Source organism: Ascaphus truei, unplaced genomic scaffold (genome assembly GCF_040206685.1).
Source record: "Ascaphus truei isolate aAscTru1 unplaced genomic scaffold, aAscTru1.hap1 HAP1_SCAFFOLD_390, whole genome shotgun sequence".
Classification (NCBI taxonomy): Eukaryota; Metazoa; Chordata; class Amphibia; order Anura; family Ascaphidae; genus Ascaphus; species Ascaphus truei.
The window spans coordinates 248,458-276,403 of NW_027456720.1; the positions used below are offsets into that span (position 1 = coordinate 248,458).

Below are 27,946 nucleotides of genomic sequence, written 5' to 3' on the forward strand. Positions count from 1 at the left end.
ATATGTGTCAAGTATAATATTATTTATAATTAGACAATACAAGATCAAAACCCAAACACTCAGTATTACTGTAGCGCCGACGAGTATTCTAAAACAAAGCTGGGGCAATCACCAACAAGACCCAGGTACATGCTGGGTACATGCTGCAACATTTCAGTTACGTTTCTGCAGACAGACTAATGGCCCATCAGATTAACAGTGGGGTTCCCTGGCAGTCCCATTCAAACTGAATGGGACTGCCAGGGACCCCTGCTATGTTAATCCGATGGGCCATTACTCTCTGCAGAAATGTCACTGAAATGTTGCAGCATATACCCAGCATGTACCTGGTGATAGACCCAGATTTTCCAAGGCAAGTTTAAGACAAGTTTTAGAATACTCATTGGTGCACCTGTACATATTAATATATTTAATTGTTCCAATTGGAGCACAATTGGGAAATGGTCCTCTAATATAGAACAGTAACAACGAAGCCCCAATACTCAAATAATGTAATTATTTTGCTCATTTCTATGTGCTTTTCTTCACTAGGTATCGGTAATTTAGTTCAATCTTTTGGCCAAAGCATACAGTATCAAGCCTGCCACCATGTTAAGGTGACCCTAACAGCAGTTCCTACATTACACACTGTGACCCTAATCCTATCAGCAGGTCCTACACTAAACACAATGTACCTAACCCTACCCCTATCAGCAGATCCTACACTACACACACTGTGTCCCTAACCCTAACCCTATCAGAAGGTCCTACACTACACACTGTGTCCCTAACCCTAACCCTATCAGCAGGTCCTACAACACATATTATGTCCCAAACACTAGCCCTATCAGCATATCCTGCACTACACATTGTGTCCCTAACCATATCAGCAGGTCCTACACTTCACATTGTGTCCCTAACCCTAACCCAATAAACAGGTCCTACACTACAAATTGCATCTCTAACCCTATCAGCAGGTCCTACACTACACATTGTGTCCTTAACCCTAACCCTATCAGCAGGTCCTACACTTCAGATTGTGTCCCTTAGCCTAACCCTATCAGCAGGTCCTACACTACACATTGTGTACCTAACCCTATCAGCAAGTCCCATACTACACATTGTGTCCCTAACCCCAACAGTAGGTCCTACACTACACATTGTGTCCCTAACCCTATCAGCAGGTCCTACACTACACATTGTGTCCCTAACCCAATCAGCAGGTCCTGCACTACACATTGTGTCCTGAAACCCTAACCCTATCAGCAAACAAAGGCAGCCAGCCAAGAGAAAACAGTGCCTGGGGCTCAGACCTGATAACTGAGTCATTTAACTAATCCCCTACCTTTGTTCTGATCTATTTCTATGGGAAGCTTCAACTGAGTGAATTACTAGTCTTTCTCCATAGAAATGACAGTAACAGTGGAATATCTTATTTACTTTCTTGCATGTTAATTCCATCACCACACAATACCATCTACTGTATGTAATCTGGGAGGAATTGCTAACACAGGAATAAATACAGACATAAGGTAATTATGTAAAAGACATGACCTAGCATTACGCACAGCTAGCCCAAATGACATCACAGAACAATGTTGATTGGGGGAAGAATTGTCACAAAGAAAAGAATACATGCTTTGAAATACATTCTTACAGACAATTTACACATTCCCAGTTCTTTCCCAAATATTAAAGACATTTGGCTGGATGAAATATTACTAGGACAGCCAAGTTATATGTTTTTTTTAGGGGTAAATAGCTGGGGTTTCTCCCCACTAGGTCAGCCATCTACCTCTAGTGTCACACATGGCTCCCAGCCTGTTGAAGCTGGCACCTACATGTAGGCTGTATGGCTGCTCCGGATCAGCATAGGCCAAGACAGGGGCTTCCATGAGGCTTTTCTTGAGCCCTGTGAATGCCTTCTCACTGGCAGAAGTCTATTTGTAACAAAAAAGTTGGAGCGCAGAGAGAAAAAAGAGGTGGTATTAGGCAAAATCACTTTAATGGGTAACAATACATATAAAAACTTACAATCAGTAAAGCTGCATCGCCCGTAGGGTTCCCAAGCCTGTCCTCACTAACGCTGCCTCACTCGGCAGTGCCCTGCTGCGAATCTCTGCCCTGCTCCAACCCGGAAGTGGAAGTCCAATGCTGGGCTCTCTCGCGAGATCGCTCTTAGGGAATGTGATGGCTATTGCTGGAATTCAAAACCGAACCCCTATAGGCTACGGGTACCACTCTCCAAGACCGAGTGTGTACCCTAAATTCTATGCAACCCCTCAACGCGTTTCGCGCGATCTTGCGCTTCGTCAGGAGGTAATAAACATCTCAGGGGGCTGCCTTATATAGGCCACCACCCCCCTGATTGTGCTAAATCTATTACACATGTGCATACTTGTTACAATGAACAAACAATGATCCTGTGACTAGACATATACTCTAAACATGACATAAACAAAAACAAATCACTAATATCTTATACATTGATTATAAAACCCTTTACACGCATCCTAAAAATTCTATATACTTTCCCTAGAACATTATTTAAAATTACTTTTAAAATTCCTTAAAATAATCCCTAACTTGTACTTAGATCCTTAAATCAATCACCTGCTTATCAGCATATTGGAAATAGCTACTCTAATGAAACTTTTTCTTAATCTAATTGCAGACCACATTCTATAAAATTGTATTTTTCATTTTTTATATAAAATGTTTGTATACTCTTCCACTTATTAAAAAATAGATAAACTAAAAATTAAACATTAAGATTTGGAAACTGTTGAACCTAAAACCCCTATATTGCATATTTGTTTTAAAGTTAGAATTAATATAACTATCTAAGGAAGGGATTTAGCTCTATCATTTCATTCAGACCATCAGGTATTTTACTTTTAAGTGTATATATCCAATATTGTTCTCGTTGAAGTAACTTTAGATCTCTATTCCCTTGTCTAATATCTTTTTGGACTATCTCTAAACCTCTGAAGCATAGACCTTCAGTTAACCCATTATGGTGTTGTAAAAAGTGCAGTGCCAAATTATGTACTTTTTTGCCATTTTCCACATTGCGTTTGGCATTTCTGATACCGTTAACATGTTCGCCAATTCGCACCTTTAGGGGCCTTATAGTTTTTCCAACGTAACATTTGTTACAAGGACACGTGATAATGTAAACTATAAAATTTGTTTGGCAAGTAATAAAATCTTTAATTCTATATTCTAACCCTGTTTGTTGATCCACGAAAACCTTGTCGGGAGACATGTATTGGCACATTACACATTTACCACATTTAAAATTACCCAAAGGTTTGGTCAAAAAGTGTGTTTGCTTTAAAACTTTAGATCCCTTTAAAAAACTGGGTGCTAAAATATTTTTCAAATTTTGGGCCTTCCTAAAAACCACCTTTGGTTTGTCCATTATTCTTTTACCTAAAATGGGATCCATCATTAGGACCTCCCAATGTTTGTTTACCAAGTGTCTAATTTTGGATTCCTTTTTACAAAAGTCCGTTATAAACATAGGTGTTGCATCATTACTATCAGATCTCACTTTTCTTTTTGATGCTAGTAAAGTGTTTCTTGGTCTATTTTCACTTCTAACAAAGGATTTCTGTAGTAGGTCTTTGTCATAACCTTTGTCTATAAATCGCTGTCTTGGAATATTAGATTGATCATTGAAATCCTTTGGTTCTGAACAGTTTTGTTTCACCCGCAAAAATTGCCCATAGGGTATATTATTGAGCCAATTAGCAGAGTGGTTGCTAGAAAAATCTATATAGGAATTGGCATCCACCTTTTTAAAAAAGGTTTTGGTGACAATACGGTTACCTACTGCTTTTAGGTTAAGATCCAGAAAGTTAATTTCTACAGAGTCAATATCTCCTCTTAGAGCAATATTTCTATCATTTTTGTTTAGGAATGCAATGAACTTGTCTAGTAAATCTTTTGTTCCAGACCAGATAATTAGAATATCGTCTATATACCTGGCATAATAGACCAAATATTGGCGAAATTCGTTCTTAATCCACACAAAGTCCTCTTCCCATTGCCCCATAAACAGCCCCGCATAGTTGGGGGCAAAACGGGTGCCCATAGCCGTTCCATTTACTTGAATAAAATATTCGCCCTCAAACAGGAAATAGTTATATTGTAGAATAAATAAGATACTCTCTACAATAAACTCCTGTTGGGTGCTTGATAGCGTATTCTGTTGGTACAAAAAATGAGACACCGCCCTGATCCCCAAACCATGTTCAATGCATGTATATAGGGAACTTACATCCAATGTTGCCCAAATAAAATGCTCCTCCCAATGGATCTTGTCCATAGAGTTTAGGACTTCCATACTGTCTTTAATGTAGGATGGGAGGGCCATAGTTATTGGTGCCAAAAAAGTATCTACATATTTGGACAGATTGGCAGTTAGAGAATTTATACCCGATATAATCGGTCGTCCAGGGGGGTTGAATGTTTTATGAATTTTTGGGGTATGGTACAATATAGGTACTCGAGGATGGCTGTTATAGACAAATTGGAATTCTTGGAAGCTTAGAATGCCTCTCTCTTTTGCATCCCTTAGAAATCTGTCTAGATATCCCAAGTATTCATTGGTTGGGTCTGTCCCTAATTTACGATACGATATTTTATCATTGAGGAGTTGATAGGCCTCACCTATTTAGTCTCCGCGATTTTGTAGCACTGTATCGCCCCCTTTATCTGCTTGGCGTATGATTAATTGCCCATTTTCGTTTAGACTTTTTATAGCTTCTCTCTCATTGCGGGTAAGATTATCATTGGCCATATAATATCGATTATTGTTACATAGTGTTCGAATATCTTGTTCCACTAATTTACCAAACAGTTCAATGTAAGGTCCTTTTGATTCATGGGGATAAAAAACAGATTTAGGTTTTAAACCTGTGTGTACAATATTTTTTCCCAGGTCACTTTCCTCATACAAATTTAGCAGATTTTGGTAGGTATTATCAATTTCAAATGAGACATCGTTACTAGATAAATGGGGATTGGTTTCATTGAGAGGTGAACCACTGGCATTATTTTGGTTGTCATTGATTTCAAATAGATCAATCCATTCACTTTGATTGTTCCACTCATTTAGTGTGTTCCTCCTAGGTAACAAGATTAAATCTTGATCGGGAACTAAACCTCCCTCATTTACCCTGGACTCCTCTCTAGGCCCCTCCATCCTCTCCTCACTATTTGTCTGAAATTTGGCATAATGCCTTTTTAGAGTCAGTTTTCTACCAAATTTCTGCAAATCTACATATAAGTTGAACTCATTGGGCCTATTGATCGGGGAAAGGATAACCCTTTTTGAAGGACACTGAGTTGGGATCTTGTGAGTTTGAACCTAGATACAGTAGGTTATAGATCCCATTGCTTTTCAGCATATCCTCTGTGATATCACTGTCCGTAAACTGGTTTATTCCCTTAGCCCTTTTGCTCCCACCGCCCCTAACACCTCTCTTTCCCTTCCTCCTCTCAACCATGGTAGCAGGCCCGGAGATCTGGTGGGCAATAATTGTTTGGGTATCGCCCCCATCTCTATATGGGATCCTCTCCCTAAAAAAGGAACTGAGGTCGAGGTTGAGGGAATAGGGGAAAAGGGTGAGGCGGAGGGTCGAGAGAGGGCTCCTGCTGTGTTTATAGCATCCAGTTCTAAATTGTTCTCCGCTAGTTCCCCCAATGTCTGAAAGGCATTAGAGATAGGAATGGGTTGGATATCAGGAAGCCGATTTGCCACTGTATGTGTCCCCCCTCTTTTATCAACAGTTCTCCACTGATAGGGAGCAGATGGACCCATATATTTCCCAATCTGTGCTTTGTCTAACCCCTTTGGAATGTATTTATTTTTATTATTGTTTTTATTTCTATTGTTATTCTTATTTTTCTTTTTATGTTTCTTGCTACTTGTATTAGGTAAATTAATCTGAGGCTCACAGTTAATATTACTCTGCATAGGACCTCCATTATCCCCTGCAATCCCTATATCTATAAGATTCAGATTTTGAGGTGGGACTATATTTTGTCCATCTAGCTGCTCATGATTGTTACATGCTGTGGCAAAAAAATTCCTCATAAGGATCATCTTGATTGCCTACAATATTTTGATTAGTATTCTTGGCCCAATTATATTGTTTATTATTTACATAGTCCATTTTATCCCTTATATATTTCGTCTTCTTATTGCTCATTTGTTTAGCCTCATAATCATCTATTCTTTTTTCTAACTGTTCCTCAAATTTGATCAAATCCTCCTGATGGATTATAGAGATTATATTAGTCCTTATATTAGTAATCTTATTATGTAGTTTCTCCAAGGCCACCTCCCGTTCATCAATAAGTAATTCTAGAATTTTAAAGGAACATTCATCCATTATATCGTGCCATTTGCTAAGGAACAAAGCATCTTCCCGGCCGTAGGTGGGAAGTTTTAGCAGTTTTAGCAGCGGTTTTGAATTCCAGCAATAGCCATCACATTCCCTAAGAGCGATCTCGCGAGAGAGCCCAGCATTGGACTTCCACTTCCGGGTTGGAGCAGGGCAGAGATTCGCAGCAGGGCACTGCCGAGTGAGGCAGCGTTAGTGAGGACAGGCTTGGGAACCCTACGGGCGATGCAGCTTTACTGATTGTAAGTTTTTATATGTATTGTTACCCATTAAAGTGATTTTGCCTAATACCACCTCTTTTTTCTCTCTGCGCTCCAACTTTTTTGTTATCTATTGACTGTTGGCCCGGGTGATCGCCGGAGGAATTGGGAGCTGCGGGAGAAGGTAGATAACGGAGATATCCAGGAGACAACAGACGAGCGCAGCCTCCATTTTGCTGAGAAGTCTATTTGTCCCTGAGCGGTGCCCGTAGAGTTATGGCATTTTTCCGAGGTTCTTCGGGGTAGATCTGCAACAGGTTATTAAGGACCTTGGCCTTGCTGGAGTACACCTCAAACCCCCAGGAAGAAACATAGCCCCATTACATTATCTGGTCTAGGCCAGTTCACTACGGCTTCGACCTTAGCGGGGTCAGTAGCAACTCCTTCCGTGTGCACTATGTGACCTATATAGGTGACTGAGGTACGACAGAATCTACATTTATCCAAGGACAACTTCAGGCCTTCCTCTTCCAGTCAATCCTGAACTTTCAGAAGGCGTTCATGTTCTTCTAGCGTTCTTCCGAACACAATGATATCGTCGAGGTAGATCAGATATTCTCGGGGATTCATATCACCGATGGTCTTTTCTATCAACCTCTGGAATGTTGCAGGTGCACCACAAATGCCTTGGGGCATCTGGGTAAACTGGTAGAACTCGAGAGGGCAGACAAATGCTGTCTTCTCCTGGTCTTCATGGCTCATGGGTACCTGGTAGTATCCAGACCTCAGGTCCAGCATCCTGAACCACTGACTTACTAATAAGCCGCTGAGGTTTCCTCGATCCGCACTAATGTATATTGGTCTTGTATCTTGCAGTGGTTCAGGGTGTGGTAGTCCACACATAGGTGAATGGACCCATTCTTCTTCCGCACTACCACGATAGGAGAGGCATAGGGGCTACAGGACTCTGTTATGGTACCCACCGTCTCAATCTCCTTCAGGAAATCCCTCAGGTCCTCCATATCTCTGGGAGCTATGCGTTTGGAAAGCTCCTGGAATGTGTGGCGTAATTCAACTGTATCGTGTGTTAAGCACTCTTGCTGCAGCCCACATCCATCTCACTGGTGGAGAACACCTCTTGGCATTCTGCCAGCTTATCGCTTAGCCGTTTCCTTCACATCGTGGGCAAGGTCGATTTCCCTAAGGCAAACTGCAATCCTGTGGGGGCTTCTTGTACTGTAGCCAAAGATTTAATCTGAGTAATGGAGTATATCCAAACAAGGGCTTGACGACATCAAAACGTTTAGGGTGGGGTGAGATGTTCTGAATGGTCACCTTGAATCATCAAGGAAGTAAAGACTTCCACTCCTTCATCTCTGACACCACCTTGAACCCTCTATTGGCATCCTCTTCGGGCATGGTCTCTTGTGAGAAGTACCATTTGGCCTCATAACGGTCCGGGTAGTTAGGTACTGCAGCCATGTGCTTCGCTCCCCCTGGTGGAATCTCTGTCAACACCTTCTCCAGGTTGAAGAATTGTCCGAATCCTTCTCGGGCAGAGATTATATTGTATTCCTCCTTAAATATGGGGTGAATCTCCAGGGAGGATAGGGGTAATTTGCGACTGCTTGCAGATAGACCAGAGGTCCCAACGGGTGTATGAAGTCCCCACAGTGCACCCCGGGGGGTACACACAGGTGTCTGGGGGCCTCCGGGTGGTCTCCACTAGGCACCGATGACCTCCATGTGGTCCCCATGGACCCCTTGGGTCTCAATAGGGTCCATGGGTGGTCCCACGGGTGTCTGGGGGTTCCTGGGTCATCTCCATAGGTGTCTGTGGGCCCTCAGTTGGTTCCTACAGGGTCTGGGGGGCCTTGGGTGTTTCCCACAGTGTCTGGGGCCCTTGGTTAGTCCCTGTGGGTCTATGGGGCCCTCATCGCTGTGAGGCCCCCGGTTCTTCCCTGCAGGTGTCCCCCGTGGGTCCTCAGGTAGTACCCATTGGCGACCTGGGGTCCTCGGGTGGTACCCGGGGGCATCCGGAGGTCCTCAGGTGGTCTCCATGGGTCCCCGCGTACTAATCCTGTATGTAGAAAAATAAAACATGGCCTACATTTAAATCAATACACCGCACCACCACCAAACACATGCAGTACAGTAATGGACAAAATAACTATTATCCAGATATGGATAATAGATTATTTGCCCATTATTAAACTTAACAATAGCCAGCATAAATAAAGTAAATAAATACAGTTCTACTTACCACAGCCAATATGAAGGGCCTCATCATCAGGATACTGCAGGTCCCTGTCCCCCGTTGGCAGAAAGCATACATACAGTAATAAATGCATTCTAATGGCCCTTAAACCCTTAATCACCTTAGTGGCTAATAACCGCTATAGTAATTATGGGGTTAAACCACCCTGCCCTGCTACCCACCCGGCAGGCCTAACCACCCACCCCGGACACACTATACCCACTGTGTACCCATTGAGTAGTATAGTGGTACGTCATACCCATATAATATGGCCTGATTGCCACTATAGCACTCAATGGGCACCTAATCAAAATAAATTAATGCACAAAACACACAATAATTAAACATTAAAAAACACTGAAACACTCCAATTCACTAAATAAAAACAGTAGCCAACAAATGTAATTAATAAAAGCACTAACCAGCTCAACAAGGAATTCATTATACCATTAACCAATCAAATCAATGAATTAATAAAACAACAAGGAATTAATTGTAACAGTAACCAATCAAAGCCATTAATTAATAAAAACAAGGAATTCATTGTAATAGTAACCATTCAAAGCAATTAATTAAACAACAAGGAATTATTGTAGTAGTAACCAATCAAAGCAATTAATTATTAAAACAACAATGAATTAATTGAAACAGTAACCAATCAAAGACATTAATTATTAAATAGTATCGGCAACACAACCATTAAAAGCATTAGCCAACACAATACATCATTAATTAACGAAAATCAATCGCCAATTTTTTTTTCAATAAAGCAGCAAAATGACATCCACAGAATAAACACACATAGAAAAAATTACACGCAATACAAAGCAAGAAATTGAAAACAAATTATTGGCCTAATAATGTATTGATCTGTACCCTAAAGTGGTACAGATCAATACATTAACAGTCAATGTGCAAAGAAAAATAAATAAATACACATCCAATGGAAAAACCTGTAAAAAAATACATTTCCATTTTAGGACTGGAAGGGGACAGGGGGGAGTTGTGGGGAGGGGGTATTGAGCAGTGGTGGTGAGGGGGGGAAATTATGGGGGGGGCAGGGCAGCAGGGCAAGTAGGGGAATGATGGGGGGGGGTTCCTGTCATGGAAGAGGGGGTTTGGCACGGTATTAAAGGGGTTACACCACATTTGGCCACCCCCTGCTCTCACTTGGGAAGCAAGGGGTTAACTGGACTGCGGCCCAGTAATGTGTTTTTACCCTGCTTTAGAATCCAAATGTATATTCCCCTGTAAAAATGTATTGTTCTCATCCCAGTGTTTGCACCAACACATACACTAGGGTTGATGCGGCAGGGAAGGGGTTAATGTTAATTCAGTGGTTATAGCCCTTTGTTTCCTTTTCCCGCCTTTTCAGGCTCCATTTTGCAGCCTTCCATAGGTCGCCATTGCAGCTCCATGCATTCCAATGGCAGATCTGGCGGTTTTGGGCCTGTTTCCAGCAGGTGGCGTCCGAGAGGAGGAGCGCCGGTTTCCCATTGTAAGTCAATGGGGCCATTGACTTCAATGGGGATTCCTTGACTCCGACCTCCAGGTACAGGTTGGCAGCCATCCAAACCGCAGACCGCAAAAGCGGATACAATGTCTTTGAAAAGAGCTTTATCACTGAGTTCAAGTTGAACCCCAATTGGCATGGGAACCTTAGGTTCTAGGGCACCTAGAAATAAAATTCCTTTTGCCCCTAGCACCTAGGCCTCCCCACACTCGACCACCACCGGGTCCGAGAATCCAGGACCCCCGTAAAGGGTCGAGCTCAACAAGAGGGTCGCGCCATTGACTCCAATGGTGGAGCGGAGGTTCCATTGAATCTAATGGCTTGCCCATGCATTTCCTATGGTGGCACCGGCCATTGATTCCAATGGGAGAAAGCCACGTGGCGTTAAAACGGCTAAGTCCGAAACTGTAAAAAGTGTAAGTCCATATCTCCGGTTCTGCGAGGACCAGAGGGTTGGGATTTGGGTCGCATGTAGTCACTGCTCCGGAATGACTGTATGGCCATTTCCAGCCCTCTCCGAACAACCAGACGGAGTATGGGCAACTGTAAAGATTAGTGATTTTCTCATAGCCATCAATGGCGGCGTTCCTCCATTGAAAGGCTATGGCGGAGAAGTCCCATAGATGTCAATGGTGGAGTTGCCCCATTGAAAGTCTATGGTGGCTGAACCCGTTGATTTCAATGGGAAAAGAGTGAAAGGCAGAGATTCATTTTTAAAGGGAAGAATCCTGTATTAAAAAAGTGTTTTAAACTGCATTTGTGTATCTCCGGTTCTGGGGGTCGCAGAGAGCTGAAACTTGGCCACTATAGAGAATCCCCTCCGGCATGAGGGATTGGCAAGTATCAGCCTACTGGGCCCAGCAGAACGGATTTTTTTAATATGTGAAGGTATTAAACTATGAATTGTATTTTGGGTCTGGTATGAAAACCCAAGAAGCTTACACTTCAGATCGGACTCCTGACGAAGCTGCCACGCCAGCGAAACGCGTTGAGTGAACCAGCAGCAGTTCAGAAGTGTCCCACACAAGCCCCAGAACCCGTGAGGATCCATCCTGCGTTTTCGACGACGAAACCGGAAGTGACGCGACGGGCCGAACCGGAAGTGACGCGACGCGAACTCGGGAGTGGGGTGGATGGAGTACACCTATGCTGTGCATCAATTTTTATGTGTCTAAGCACATGTTGATCATGTAAGTGCAATATCCATTGCCTATTTCAATACATATATAGTGAACATACAATGTTGCACTAGAATTGTCTTTGTTTTCATTTCCATTGAGGGTTCGTCCTGCTAACATCAGGGAGTGTGTACAAGCAAGACCCCCCTGCACATTGCTGAATCTACCCACTGCATCTATTGCTAATCAAAGGCTTAATTACTACTGGGAGAATGTGAGTTCCCATTCATGATTCCTGCTGAGGTTGCTGTATTCATTTAAACATATTGCACTATATTTTTTATTCTTTTCCCTTACATGTTTATGGTGATACCTGCGCTCCCCACACGTTTCTCCCACACCATTCTGTAAACCATAGACCCAGGTTCCCAGCTTGGAGTCTCAGCTTAGATCGTTAGTTGGAGTCCTCATGGCAGCATCAGTCCATATGTAAGATTCCTCCATGCCGTCTTTTTGAAATGGTGTGTGTGTGTGGGGGGGGGTTCTTAAGGACTCTGATGGGGCGGGTGAAGCTTCGTGTGACCTCAGCTCCCGGGAAACAGATCAGAGAGCAAGGGTCTTCTCGATCCCAAGATAAGGTGGGGGTGGGAGCGAGGGGTGGGGGGAGGAGAAGGGGAATGGGGGGGGGGTGAGAAGTTGATAGGAGGGGGGGAGCAGCTTCAATCTGATGCCTGGGCCTGCCGGTTTGGAGTGGGTCAACAGGGCCAGGTCTGTTGAGGGGGGGGGGGGGCGGACGGATCCACGGAGGGTCCGTCGTGGATGAGGCCTTCTTCCCGGCCACCCAGGTTCACCATTCCTCCTTCATCTGGGATTAGAGTTCCGTTCAGTGTGGTAGACCCAAGGCTCCTTGTCCTAACCCCCCACTGGAGAATCAGGTAAGGAATCCGCTCCTGTTTTTCATTACTCCTCCATTCTTGGTGCCTTTGGGATGCAATCCTCTGTGATGCTCTTGGGTATCTTCTTGGGGAGGGCGATCTGCAGGGGCCTTGATCTTCATCGCCTTCATTCGTGTAGGGGAGGCCCAGTGCTTTCAGGAATCAGGGGATGTCCTCCGTATATGATATTGTGTGGAATTTACCCTCCGCGAGCACGATCAATTAAAAAGGGAAGCCCCAGCGGTAATTTATTTTCTTGTCCCTCAGCAAGTTCGTGAGGGGTCTTAGCTCTCTCCTTCTTTCAATAGTTGCTCTGGATATGTCAGAGTATATCTGTATAGGTGAATATTTGAAGGAAATTGTTCCTCTATTCCTGCTTGCTGTTAGAATGCGTTCTTTTTGGAAGTACGAATGAAATCTAACGAGAACATCCCTTGTTTTTTGGGGGTCGGAGAATTTTTGGCCAGGAGCTCTGTGTGCTCTGTCTAGTTCCAGACTCTCCTGGGACAGATCAGGTGCCAGCTCAAGAAATAATTCCTCAGATATGTATGTAGGGATTCTGCTGAGATAGTTTCTGGTGTATTGCGTATCCTGATGTTCTGCCGCCTCTCCCTATTCTCTTGATCTTCTATAGATTATTTTAATGCTCTTATCTCAAATGTCATTCTATTTAGGACATCCTCTGTGTATGACTGTGCATTTTCCTCGGCTCCCATCCTCTGTTCTGTAGCCTCTGTTCTTTTCGTTAGGGCCTCCATGTCCCCTTTCAGGGAATTAATAGCTTTATTCAGGTCCTCTTGGAAGCCTTTCCGCATCCTGGTGAAGAGGCTCTCCATATATGTTTGTGTGATTTCCCACATGGGACCTGCACTCTCCAGTGCCATTTCGCCCTCAGCTCCATCTTGCAAGTTCTCGCTGGGAGCTCCCTGGCGCGGACTAGGGCAGAAGTAGGTTGATACACTCTGTGGTAGCGTTTTTTGTTTTTATTAGCCATCCCTTTAATTCAGCATGATGTAGAGTATTATTTGATACCGTTTGGTGTTTTGCGCTCGTACTAGTTCAATTGCTTGGAGAGGGGCCGCGCAGCGAATCCCTCAGGCGTCCATACCCGTTGACGCAACCGGAAGTCTCCTCTTTAGAACCTTTTTAATGGGGCAAAGTCATTTAATCTTGTCAGTGTCTGCTGTGTCGCTCCTCTGCATGCGAGCCATTTTATTGCATCTATGCTTGGGTTTTCAGGGGTTACGCGGACATTGCCTTGTGGCCGGGGCATGTGTAGCTGCTTTTGTTTTTTATTCTCCTGCCTCAGCAGCCCCTGGACTAGGATTTGGCTGATTTTTTATGTTTTGGTGTTTATTTATTTATTTATGTTCCTGGGGGGAGATGTGCCTTTAAATCCAACCTGTGGCGGCCATCTTGGATTTTGTTGACACGCAAGCTGAAACGCAGGGAGCCAGACAGCTCCGATCCAGGCAGCAGACTTACTCAGACCCCCTCCTAGCAGCGACAGTGCAGACAGGTGGAAGGAAGCACAGGGAGACAGGGGGGGGGGATAGCGGGAAGGCGCGCTGATTGATTTTACTGCCGGCCGGGAGAGGTAAGCCCAGCACTCAGCTACAGCTCAATGGTGGCCATTTTAGTTAGCCTCCAGCCGCACCAGAGCCCTAGTGCCACCGCCGCATGCCCCACCGGTAGCCTCAGTCCCCCCCCCTCACAGTGGGGACGCCGGAAGGTGGGGGGGAGCACAGGACCGCGGTGCAGGAAGGCGCGCCATGACGGACCGCCGGCCGGGGGAAGGTATGTCCAGTACTCGGCTCCCTCTCCCTCACAGGGCAATGGCAGACATTTTAGATGCCACCCTGCCGCATCAGAGCCCACGCGCCACGTCCCGCTGAATGTCTCCTGGCTACTCCCTCACTTCTCCCTCCAGTGCGCACAGGGGGAGTTAGACTCAGGCGGGGGACAGACTGCAGCACTCGTGAGGAAGGGCGATCAGGCACAGGGGGACCGAGGCTCAGGCGTGGGGACAGCTCACAGCACCCGGGAGACCCATAGGTGGAAGGGTGCCGAGTGACAGTGGGAGTGGGACTCGGACAGAGGGCAGGCCGCAGCACTCGGGAGGAAGGGCACCCAGGAATAGGGAGACAGACTTGGCAGTTGACATCTCTGCAACACCCGAGAGACCCATGGGAGGAAGGGTGCCCTGGCATGGGGAGATACATTTTCTTAATTTGGGTTGACAGGAGTGGGAGGCAAACCAGGCTCCAATTTAATTGTTTGAAGGGGAGTCGGGGGGACAGATCCGCGAGTCAGCTCACCTGTTTATTCTCCTGGGCCTCAGGAGGAGAGGGGCAGAATCCAACTCATGTTTTTCAGCTCTCTTCTTATACCCTTCTGCACTGTGATAAAGTCAGATATGTTGTACTTGGCATCTGTGTTTGGATGCCTGATTTTATGGCTTTATTGAGTGCCTATTTATCCGTATGATACTGCAAGGCCTTGTGTCTCTTCAGCCTAGGTCTACATGCAGCCACACCATCTAGGCCTCATAAGTGGGTAATTTCTACAAATATAGTCCGATTTGTACAAATCTCAGTTTGTAGTGATCCCCAGCTCTACTACAGTCTATAACTGTGCCTTTTTTGGTAATTAGAGCAACGATGCCCTGTGATGGATAAAGCTTGTGGTTTTGCTATCCGGGAGCTTAAGCACTACACGTCCATCTTGCCTGAGCTCCAAGACACGTTGTTGTTTTTTTTAATTACAGTTTATTATGTGGATGTCATTGTTTGCTTTTTTCCTGCTTGATGAAAATCAAATGTTTGCGATTGTTGTTCGTTTTTACTTAATGTTGTATTATGTTAGCTAATGCGTTTAATGGTTATTTCAGATATTGTTTGAATTAATTTCTTTGTAGTTTAATGTTTCAATTAATTCATTAATGTTGTAGAAATTACTTGGTTTGATTGGTTAATGTGACTATTAATTTTGAGTAGGATTAGTAATTAATTGGTTTGATTGGTTACTGTTTAAAATAATTCCGAGTTGTTTTAGGAATTAATTGTTTTGGTTAATGGTTCAATTAATTAATTGTTGATGTTCTTATTGCTTGTATTAATTGGATTAGCTGGCTACTGTTTTTATTTAGTGAAGTATGGTTTTTTGGAGTTATGTTTTATTATTGTGTGTCTTGTTTATTAATGTATTGTAATTAGGGTGCCCATTGAGTGCTATAGAGGCTTATCATGCCCATATTATTATTATGTAGCCAGGTCCCCTCTCTGCCTTGCGGACCCCCCTCCGGGTACTCACCGCAGCGGTAGGGAGCTGAGAGGCCGCTCGCAGGGAGGTGCGGGGGCGTGTGCGCACACAGCGTGCCTCTTCTCACTGTGTGGGGGTTGCCGGGGACGCGTGCAGCCGGTTGCCGGGACCGCCAGGCGGTGCCTGCCAAGGGGGCCGTCATCTTGGATTGCGCATGTGCAGTAGCCAGAAGCGAACCCAGGCCAATCAGGAGAGGGCTCTAGGTAGGGACTACAGGTCCCATGAGCCTTAGGGGACCCCACGTGATGCCAGGGAGCCAATAGGGCTACAGTATCTCCCTGCTCACAGAATAGATATATTTTGCGGGTTTGAGCCCATGTTAGTTGGTGCCAGGAGAGGCTAAGGGAAGGAGGTAGGGTGCAGGAGTCAGTGACTCACTGCACTAGGCCAGCAGCCCCCTAGGCCCCAGTTAGCCCTTAGCCATCTAGTAGCTTGTGTTGCTTCAGGGACAGGTCCCAGGTTAGGGACCCTGCCCCTTACTATTAAGTGCTAGTTAGGGACACAGCGGATGCTGCGCTTCCCATCCAGCGGCTTGGGATCAAGCCTGCTCCGCAGAGAGAGCAGAACTGTACCAAGGGTGGACCGCCCTGACCGATCATCTCCCCGGAGGAACCGGACACCGCCAGAAAGGTCGTCTGATCCTTTGCGAAGACCCTTTAACGCCCAGGTGCCATCGCACTGGGCAGGTAACGTTACGCACGTGCACACACGAGTACTCGCACATAGTGGCAGCGCTGACCACGGGACAAGGGGGGTTATACTGTGGACACGGTGTGGGGGTACACGGTGGTGGGTGTGGGTATTATGTTATATCCTAATGCAGTGCTAACATTGAATGTAATTGGTATAAGTTATGCCAATATATGCAATAAAGCCTGTCCTGTTTTACAACTGTGTGCTTACCGTGATTGTTTCCTGTGAGGGCCTCCTCCCACTCTGTTGGGATCCCTCCCAGGTGAAGGCGTTGCACCATGAGATTGTTATATGTATGTACCCCAGGCTCCCCGAGCGGAGGCTTAGGCTCCTGAGAGCCACACAGGTATACACAGCAGTAGTAGCGTGTGTATTCACAGGGAATACCCGTTATATTTGGAGGCGCTGCTGAGATAGCCCTGGGGTGCCCTACTCAGTAGTTCACGTAGTATCGTGTCAGTCAGCATGCCCGCGTTCACGCCACAACAAGTGGACGTCTGGGCCGAAAGACTAGGACAGGCCCTGTGACACGTAGTCGCCGTAGAAGGGGTACATGCCAATGTACCCATGTTTACTGTCTGCAGTGCAGTAAGGACATTACCTGGTCTAGCGGGAGACCGCCTCATCAGTAAGCACTACAACATTGACCGGCAAGAGAACACCCTACTGCTGGCCACAGAACAAGCTCTACCCCCTAATGGAGGCCCACAATTGGTGTATCTACCCGGGACTTTACCGCAAGGGTGCCCTCTCATTTATCCTGGAACCGTTTCCAGTTACGTAACTTCCCCTACCAGACATGCGGTTTGGGAAGGCAAAGATATGACTGCCAGTACGCCCATCAGATCAAACGTATACCTACCCCGAGTGACTTTCTCTTCTGATGCTTGGCAAAGGGCTACCAGCTGGGCCGGTAGCCCACCAATCTCACCGGCCCCTAACAGACTAATGAGCAGCTTCACACCAACTCCTAACATGGGAGCGGGGATCGCAAGTCCCTCCCCTAGTGATGGCTCCATGCTGGGAGTGACCTTCCCGCAGCTTGTAGAAGCTATAACTACGTCAGCACGAGCGCAGAATTACCCGTCCCCACAGGCGAAGAAAGCATAGAGTCTTGGAAGGAACACACCCTCAAGGTGATCGATGAATGGCCCTGGTAAGACGTCAGAGAATCCTGTTGAGCCTCCGACATCCACCATGGTCAGTGCACAGCGCGACCAAGACCCTGATCTCTCTGTTCATCAGATGGTAGACTTGTTATTCCAGATCTATGGCAAAGATGAAGAGGAAAGTGAGCTGTGGTTCAAATATTACGGTCTCAGACAGAAGGAGAAAGAAGACCTGTCGGATTTTCTTCAACGAATTCAGCTGGTATTGCGGAAATTGCAAACTTGCGGCCATATTCCAGCCTCAGATATGGACGAATATCGGCGCAAGCAGTTCCTCCGAGGGGCCATTCCCACGCATCACATAGTGATCATGATCAGGTGCTCCATAATGGAGGGGCCTCCCCCTACGTTCATGGACATTTTGGGGACCGTCAAGGGGCATGAAGCCTATACCAAGCTGCATACGGCCCCCAAGGTCAAAGATCCACTTGCGAGTGACGTCCCGGGAGCCTCCGCTCGCCGGGTCAAGAAAGCTGTCAAAGAGGAAGAGGAGCCACCCAAGTCACCCTCACTGGAAGGCCGAACTTCGGGGAGATCTTCCCCCACGTACCCGAGACGACTTAATCCCAAGGATATGGCTGTGAACAGAAGAGCCATTTCTCCAGAGAGTGCCCTGACGGAGTCAACCAAGGAAAAAAAACTCCAAGTAAAGGAAGCTCGGCTAGGTCCATGATTTGCCGGATACAGACCACAGAAGCCAAGACCTCCGAGGCCACCCCTGCGCCTCCCGAAGCTCCTACTGACCTAAACCCCGACGATGGAACTCCGACCGGGGATGCTTACAGTCAGATAGGCCCATCTGCCATCATGCGTGTGGTAGTAGAAGGAGTCTATGCCTCTGCTCTACTGGACACCGGATCCCAAGTGACCATAATATACAGACAATTCTATGACCAACACCTCAAACACTGTCCCCTGCGGTCGGCGGAGCCGATGAAGGTTAGGGGGTTAAGTAACGAAGATTACCCCATCAATGGGATTGTGAGAGTTCAACTGGAGATACTTCAACTGAACACCGGCAAGAAACATCCCATGCATGTGGAAGCAATGGTATGCCCGAAGCCTCAAGGACAGTGTCAGTACCCGATCATCTTGGGAACGAATACGGATATAGTGAGAGCCGTAATCAGAGCCTACCTGAAAGAGACCAACGAATTACCAATGGCCAGTCCACTCCTTGACCCTTTACTGCGGGAGGAGTGCAACCGAGTATATGCCTTAGAGCATCACAGGGATCTCTACAATCGTCAACGCGGACTGATGACCATTTTACCAGGGGGAGTGCAATGCATGGCCAGCTGGTGCTGTTATCCTGATCGAGATGAGACCGATGATCTTTTCTCTCTGGAAAGTACTCCTGAGGAAGAGGTTCAGAGAGGGTATAGGGTAATACCCGAAGTGAGAGAGTGGACGACCACAATTCCTCTACGAACTTAGGTATATGTTCAGAACATCTCTCCATTCCCGATGGGCGAAGTTTGGGCAGCATATATCCGGTCAGCCCTGTGGAAACAGTGCCACAGGTGAACGCCGATGCAGTGGGTGAGCAGTTAGTCGATCTGGATTTCAACTTCAGAGACTCAACGCTAGCAACTGAGTGGAAGGGTCGACTGACGGCCAAGCTGAATGAACGAAGGACGATGTTTTCCACAAGTGAGATGGATGTGGGCCACAGTCGCTGCGCCCAACATACCATTAGGCTGAGTGATGCCACTCCGTTCCGTGAACGCTCTCGTCGCATCGCCCCCAGGGATGTGGATGATGAAAGGAACGTCCTGAAAGAAATGGAGACTGCTTTGATATTGAGTCTCTGAGTCCTTACGCATCACCCATAGTGGTGGTAAGGAAGAAGAACGGATCTGTAAGACTGTGTGTTGATTATCGCACCCTGAATAATCGTACGGTGCCCGACCAATACAACTTTCCTCGCATTGAAGAGATCCTGAATGCTCTAACCGGGAGACAATGGTTCAGTGTTCTCGACTTACGATCTGGGTACTACTAGGTACCTATGAGTGCAGAGGACCAGGAAAAGACAGCCTTTGTCTGCCCTCTGGGTTTCTACCAATTTACGAGTATGCCCCAAGGTATATGCAGAGCTCCTGCTACCTTCCAGCGACTTATGGAGAAAACGATCAGAGACATGAACCTTCGGGAGTGTCTAGTCTACCTGGACGACATCATTGTCTTCGGAAAGACCCGGGAGGAGCACGAAGAGAGGCTGCTTAAGGTGGTAGACCGTCTTGGAAGAGAAGGATTGAAGTTGTCCCTCGACAAGTGTCAGTTCTGTCACACCTCGGTGACTTACGTGGGACACATCGTGTCTGCTCAAGGAATTGCTACCGATCCAGCCAAAGTAGAAGCTGTGGTGAACTGGCCTCGTCCCGAGAATGTCACAGAACTGCGATCATTCCTGGGTTTCTGTGGGTATTACCGTCGCTTCGTGGAAGGGTACTCTAGTCGAGCTAAACCCCTGAACAATCTTTTGAAGATATACCCCGAAGATACAGGAAGAAAAGCCACGTCGGCCCGTCAACCGTTTGGCGATAAGTGGACGTCCGAGTGTGAACGGGCCTTCCTGAACTTGAAGAAAAGCCTGACTGAAGCACCAGTGCTCGCGTATGGTGATCCAGAACAACCATATGTTCTGCATGTGGATGCCAGTCTCAATGGACTGGGCGCTGTCCTGCATCAGAAGCACCCCGAGGGTCTCCGGCCTGTATCCTACATCAGCCGCAGTCTGACACCCAGTGAGCATAAATACCCTGTACACAAGTTAGAGTTCTTGGATCTCAAATGGGCGATCACAGAAAAACTCCATGATTACCTTTATGGTGTTACATTTGTGGTAAGTACGGATAACAATCCCCTCACGTACATCAATACCTTGGCCAAATTGGATCCAGCAGGGCACCGATGGCTGGCAACTCTATGTAACTACAGATTCTCTCTGAAGTATAAGCCGGGGCCTTTGAACATTGGAGCTGACGCTTTATCCCAACGACCTGGACTAAGTGGTATTCCCGATGATGATGAATGGGAAGAGATCCCGGGACCCGGGATGCAAGCAATGTTTAGCATAGCGGCCGTCATCAATGATCAAGTGGCCTTCTCAGAACTACAGGTTGTAGATTCCTTAGGATGCCAGTCGCAGGCTATCCCTGCCGCCTACTGAGATCCAAAAGGAATGAACATAACTCACGACAAGGTCATAAGATGGAAAGACCTAGTGGACTACCAAATGAGAGATCCGGTAATCAGTATAATTCGGCAAGCTGTTCAAAGAAAGAATCCAGCTCTACTGAAAAGTGCTCCCAGAGACCTGATCGCGTTTCTAATGCGTGAGGTAGACAAGTTTGAGATTAACAATTGCTTGCTCTATAGGGTAGTCCAATATCACAACCACACACAGAGGGAACTCCCGCACCGCCACAATATAAACCACGTTGAGGTGCTTACTAGGTAAAGAATTGATGTAAACAAAAGAAAAGGAAACCTAGTATATCAGCACTCTATCAAGCTAAATGTATAATTATTTGATTAAAATACTTTATTGGTGAACAATGAATAAAAAAATGGGCTTTAAAATAAGAAAGTGTGTCAAACAGCACGTGACTGTGATCATTCGTAACTTAACTAAAGGTAGTTAAGCTACCTGTGACTTTATTAAGGATGTTTTAATATTCCCTTCATTAGTCCCGTAGCCAAGCTACATTTTGTCTACACAACTAGAGCAATAAGGCATTGCTCAAGGTACCCCAAGAAGGTGTCCACATTAATCACTATATTGATTTTATACTTGCAGACCTTTGCCTTATTAGGCTCTAGGGGCTATACTCACGGAGCGCCACATTAGGTATTACCCTTATGGTAGGCAGCTTCTAGTGTTTGAATGGGACTATTACAACATTCACACGTCAACAGATAGTCACATACAGATATCTACTTTGCCTTGCTTAGATGTTATACATTTACACCACATATATGTCACCATTGATTCAGAACGCTTATCTATACACGCTCTAAGAATATACATGTATATTAGGACTGACATTCTGTGTGGTGGGTACATCACTGACTTTTCTCCATATCTATAGGAGGCTATATACATAGCACCAGATCCTAAATATCTATCCAGGATCTCCATATGTATACACTACTTAACTACCTTTAGTTAAGTTACGAATGATCACAGTCATGTGCTGTTTGACACAATATCACAACCACCCTGATAGGCGACAACTAGTTCTACCCCAAAACTTGAGATATATGGTGTTGAAGTCTCTACATGATGAACATGGGCATCTCGGTGTAGAGAAGACTTTTGGGTTAGTCAGAGACCGCTTCTTCTGGCCCAAGATGCGTGAAGCGGTGGAACAACACTGCCGCCGTTGTTCCCGGTATATACAACGCAAGACTTTGATTACCAGAGCAGCCCCCATGGCCCATCTCAAGAGTTCTGGCCCAATGGACCTAGTGTGTATGGACTTTTTGTGTATTGAGCCCGATAGCCGAGGAATCTGTAACGTGCTGGTCATCACGGACCATTACACCCGGTATGCTCAGGCCTTTCCCACGAAAGACCAGAAGGCCATCACAGTAGCAAAAAATACTATGGCAGAAGTTCTTCGTTCACTACGGTTTTCCAAACCGACTTCACTCAGACCAAGGTCGAGATTTTGAGAGCACTCTGATCTGAGAATTACTCAAAATGCTGAACATTGGCAAATCGCGGACGACTCCGTACCATCCCGAAGGAGACGTTTTGCCAGAACGATTCAATAGGACCTTGTTGGACATGCTCGGAACCCTGAAGGGTGCGGAGAAAACGGAATGGAGCCGACACGTGGAGGCTTTGGTACACGCGTACAACTGTACCCGCCATGAGTCCACTGGATTCTCCCCATACTTCCTCATGTTTGGGCGAGAGGCGAGACTGCCAGTAGATGTGCGTCTTCGAGTATCAACGGATGGGATACACAATGCTACCCATTTCAAGTATGTGCAAAGACTAAAGGACAGTTTGCAGCAAGCTTACCGACAGGCTGAGAAGTCAACAGCTAAACTGAATGCTGGCAACAAAAGATGATATGATCATAAAGTCAAGTATCGGGAGCTACGTCCTGGGGACGCTGTGTTGCTTCGTAATCTGGGAGTCCCCGGAAAACATAAATTGGCGGACCGATGCAAAGATGGCGTATATGAGGGTTAGGGTCACAGATGCCTGGCCTCCCGGTCTATCGCATCAAAGACACTGAAGGCCGGGTAAAGGTTTGGCATCGTAATCACCTTCTCCCCATCCCACAAGTGGGAGACGAAGAAGCAGAAATACTGGCCACTCCGCTTAACGGTGAGTCCGATCTCTCAGAGATTGGTCAAGAGACTGTAAATAATTACCCCAACTCTGAAACTCCTGAAGACGCTATAGAAGGACCCTCTCAAAGTTACTATTCCAATGAAGAGGCATCTCCCGGAGGAGCTACGGGTAAAGGGCCTCGTAGGCCAACGCCTACTAAGATGGCACCAACAGGCCAGGCTTTGGATCCACAGAGCCCATGCTCTGTGCCAAACAGGGACTGTTCAAAGTCATTTCTCCCCTCAAGGGAAGAGGCTGTACTTATTACTCCCCAGAGGGAGTTTCTGAAGAACAGCTCCGTAGGAGCCAAAGAGTAAGGTACCCTCCAAACCGGGAAACCTATGATCAAATTGGGGCACCCCATTATGAGGCTCAGCAGTGGTCTCGCAGCAAAGTGCAGTCCGTCATTGTGATGTTCAATGAAATGTACAAACTGATATAGAGCTGAAAAGTGTAAGATCGCATTTGATTGTTGCATTTTCATTATATAACTACTGTATATTGTTATCTAGTTGTGTCCCAAGCTAGGGCCTTGGGGTTTTTACCAGGGGGAGAATGTAGCCAGGTCCCCCATCTGCCTTGCGGACCCCCCTCCGGGTACTCACCGTGGCGGAAGGGAGCTGAGCGGCCACTCGCGGGGAGGTGCGGGGTTGTGTGCGCGCACAGCGTGCCTCTTCTCACTGTGTGGGGGTTGCCGGGGACGCGTGCAGCTGGTTGCCAGGGATGCCCAGTGGTGCCTGCCAAGGGGGCCGTCATCTTGGATTGCGCACGCATGTGCAGTACCCAGAAGCGACGGGAGGCAAAAAGACAGGTCATGCATGCACAGTGATAAGCGCGAACCCAGGCCAATCAGGAGAGGGCTCTAGGCAGGGACTACAGGTCCCATGAGCCTTAGGGGACCCCACGTGATGCCAGGGAGCCAATAGGGCTACAGTATCTCCCTGCTCACAGAATAGATACATTTCGCGGGGTTGAGCCCACTTTAGTCAGCGCCAAAAGAGGCTAAGGGAAGGACGTGAGGGTGCAGGAGTCAGTGACTCACTGCACTAGGCCAGCAGCCCCCTAGGCCCCAGTTAGCCCTTAGCCATCTAGTAGCTTGTGTTGCTTCAGGGACAGGCCCCAGGTTAGGGACCCTGCCCCTTACTATTAAGTGCTAGTTAGGGACACAGCGGACACTGCGCCTCCCATCCAGCAGCTTGGGATCAAGCCTGCTCCGCAGAGAGAGCAGAACTGTACCAAGGGTGGACCGCCCTGACCGATCATCTCCCCGGAGTAACCGGACATCGCCAGAAAGGTTGTCTGATCCTTTGCGAAGACCCTTTAACGCCCAGGTTCTGTCGCACTGGGCAGGTAACGTTATACACATGCACACACGAGAGTACTCGCACATAGTGGCAGCGCTAACCACGGGACAAGGGGGGTTATACTGTGGACACGGTGTGGGGTACACGGTGGTGGGTGTGGGTATTATGTTATATCCTAATGCAGTGCTAACATTGAATGTGATTGGTATAAGTTATGCGCATATATGCAGTAAAGCCTGTCCTGTTTTACAACTGTGTGCTTACCGTGATTGTTTCCTGTGAGGGCCTCCTCCCACTCCCTTGGGATCTCTCCCAGGTGAAGGCGTTGCACCCCGAGATAATTATATGTATGTACCCAAGGCTCCCCGAGCGTAGGCTTAGGCTCCTGAGAGCCACGCAGGTATACAGCAGTAGTAGCGTCTGTATTCACAGGGAATACCCGTTACAATTATATGGGTATGATGTATCACTATACTACTCAATGGGTACAGGGTGGGTATAGTCAGTCCGGGGTGGGTGCTTAGGCCTCCCGGGTTTGTATCAGGGCATGGTGGATTAACCCCCTTAATTACTATAGCGGTTATTAACCGCAAAGGTGGTTAAGGGGTTAGGGGCCATTATAATGTCTTTATTATGTATATATGCTTTCTGGCTACGGAGGACAGAGGGACCTGCTGGTGTGGTAAGTAGAACTGTATTTATTTACTTTATTGATGCATGGTTCTGTGGTGTTTAAGAATGGGCAAATAATCTATTATCCATATCTGGATAATAGTTATTATGCCCATTACAGTGTGTGTTTGGGCGCAGGGGGGCGTGTATTGATGTGTATTAAATATTTTTTAATATACATGTGTTTCATAGTGTAGATGTGCAGGGGGTCTCTGGAGCTGAACCGTGTTGGTTTTATGTCCGGGGACCCCCTGCTTCCCGAGATACAGGCCTCTTTATGGGGTGCCGGTATCCCTCTGCATTGAAATGTCCCGCGTCACGTGACCGGGACATTTCAAAGCATAGGAAATACCGGCACCCCATAAAGGTGCCTGTATCTCGGGAAGCAGGGGGTCCCTGGACATAAAACCAACACGGTTCAGCTCCGGAGACGCCCTGCACATCTACACTATGAAACACATGTATATTAAAAAACATAATTTGTGGGCAGCATTTTCGATGTGAGAAGCGGCTTTCTCAGAGCCGCTCTCTCTGCAGCAGAAATGTATCGCCAGGTTAGGCCTTTTCAGAGGCTCCATGCTATCGCTGGCAGCAAATCGCTCATTCTGGGAATTTTGCTATGAACGGTAATGAAGGCTTGCTGAATACCGTGATAGCAACGCCCCAAAAAACGGCCATTTAAATGCCCTGGCGATAATTTTTATCAACCTTTACTGCATGAGGCCCTATGTGTACAGGGTGAGTATAGTGCACCGGGGTGGGTTGTTAGGCCTCCCGGGTGGGTAGCGGTGCAGGGCGGGTTAACCCCTTAATTACTATAGCGGTTATTAACCGCTAAAGCGATTAAGGGTCTAGTGGCCATTAGAATGTATTTATTACTGTAAGTATGCTTTCTGGCAACGGAGCACAGGGACCTGCAGTATCCTTATGAGGACGCCCTTCATATTGGCTGAGGTAAGCAGAACTGTATTTATTTACATTATTTATGCTGGCTGGCTAATGTTGTTTTTAATAATGGGCAAATAATCTATTATCCATATCTGGATAATAGTTATTTTGCCCATTACTGTACTGCATGTGTTTGGTGGTGGTGCGGTGTATTAATTTAAATGTAGGCCATGTTTTATTTTTTTAACATACAGGATTGGTACTGCAGGGCAACAGGGACCCATGGAGACCACCTGAGGACGCCCGGACGCCCACGGGTACCACCCAAGGACCCCCGGATGCCCACGGATACCACCTGAGGACCCACGGAGGACACCTGTGGGAAAGAACCGGGGGCCCCACAGCTGTGGGGGCCCCGCAGACCTGCAGTGACCACCTGAGTACCCCAGACACCGTGGGAAACACTTGAGGGCTCCCAGACCCTTATGGGGATGACCGGGGACCTTCAGACACCCACTACGACCACCCATGGACCCCATTTGGGTCTGCCGGTACCACCTGGAGGTTCGCGGCACCTAGCGGGGACCACACGGAAACCCCCAGACACCAATGTGTACCCCCCAGGGTGCATTGTGGGACCTTCGGACACCCGTCGGGACCACCGGGGACCCCGCCGGTCTGAGGTATTAATCCTGTGTGTAAAATAATAAATCATGGTTTTACAGTGTGGGGGGGGGCATGGGGCGTGTTTGGGGTATTGGTGTTTATTAAATATGACAATATTAATTCTGAAACCTAGGAGTTCTCCATTTACTGCATAGGCCACACAGTATTTGCAAAAAGAGTTGTGATCATTTACACAGCTGGTTTGCTATGATCAGACTGCACTGTTCTTTGTTATCTTTTGCCATAACGATAATGTTTTAAAAATGTTTTTATAAAAAATTATTTGTCAATGACTAATATACTGTAATACTAATAATGACTGTATAATGTATGTAATGTACTGAATGTAATACTATAATGACTGTATAATGCAAAACGAATGTTGTGTTTCTCAGGAATGAGATTTACTTGGTCGGACACATGAAGTCTCTCCTGAATGGAATCTCAGAATTTAACCTGAAGACAAGTGACATGCCATCCCAACTTTTTGTCCATGGCGGCAATGCTTTCTCCCTTAGTCAAACCAAAGATTTGCGTACCCCTTTGGCAGCAGCCCTCTATGGTAGAGGGCGTATAGTGGTGATGACCCAGCAGGAACAGCTCTGCTTTCCGAGCCTGAAACCTTATATACTCAATGCCTTGTCTTGGCTGGATGCAGGAAGAAATGGAGAAGTTGGTGTTGAAAGATCATTGATTCAGTTTCATAACTATCTCCATCAGCTTGACATCAAAAGCAAGATGACTGACCTTATCCCATCTCTAAGTGTTTTTTCCTGCAATTCTTCCAATGACAGAGACATTGAGAAGACACTACAGTTTGTAGCAGAAGGAGGAGGTTTACTTGTTGCTGGACAAGCTTGGTTTTGGTCATACCTAAACCGAGGGAAGGAGCCTATTGTTGATTACGCTGGTAACAAGCTTCTGAATAGAGTTGGGATAAGTATGTTAGGAGTCTGCATGAAACCTGATTCTTATAAAGCATTAAACCCAAATGAAAACTCTTTATCTTATCATTTCTGTAAATGTCTCTGGCAACTCCAACAATACATAATTAAAAATGAAGATTGGAGTGAAACCTTTATCTCCTGGATTCCCAAGATGAATGAAGATATGATCACATTCTTAAAAATCCCATTTGAAGATTCCCTGCCCTGTTTAGGGGTCCATGAGTTATTACTGCAGTTATTCAGAAAAGGTGGAATTTCAGAGCCCAGCAGAGAGAAGCCTATCAAGAAGAACTCAAAAGAAGCATCTTTACTGTATCTGCGTTCACTTCTGTATGACAAATACGCAGCTTTAGAGGGATGTAAACCCGCAGGTGTGGAGTCATTTCCTGTGAACCAAGGCAGTCTTATTGAAAACATTCTGGTTGATGGTAAAAACAAAGGTAGGGAATCTGAACTCTTTACTGTAAATAAGTTATACATTTACTGCAAGTGATATTCATGCTTTTTAAATC

General features: G+C 46.3%; 1 protein-coding gene across 1 annotated transcript in view; it reads left to right on the forward strand.

Annotated features, from left to right (window-relative positions):
- Nucleotides 1–27,946, forward strand: part of LOC142483907 (TRPM8 channel-associated factor homolog) — a 136,085-nt gene that overhangs the window by 19,036 nt on the left and 89,103 nt on the right. Inside the window, exon 3 of the mRNA XM_075583828.1 lies at nucleotides 26,883–27,874. Within this exon, the coding sequence (XP_075439943.1) occupies nucleotides 26,883–27,874 (992 nt within the window). The remainder of the gene's footprint in view (nucleotides 1–26,882; nucleotides 27,875–27,946) is intronic.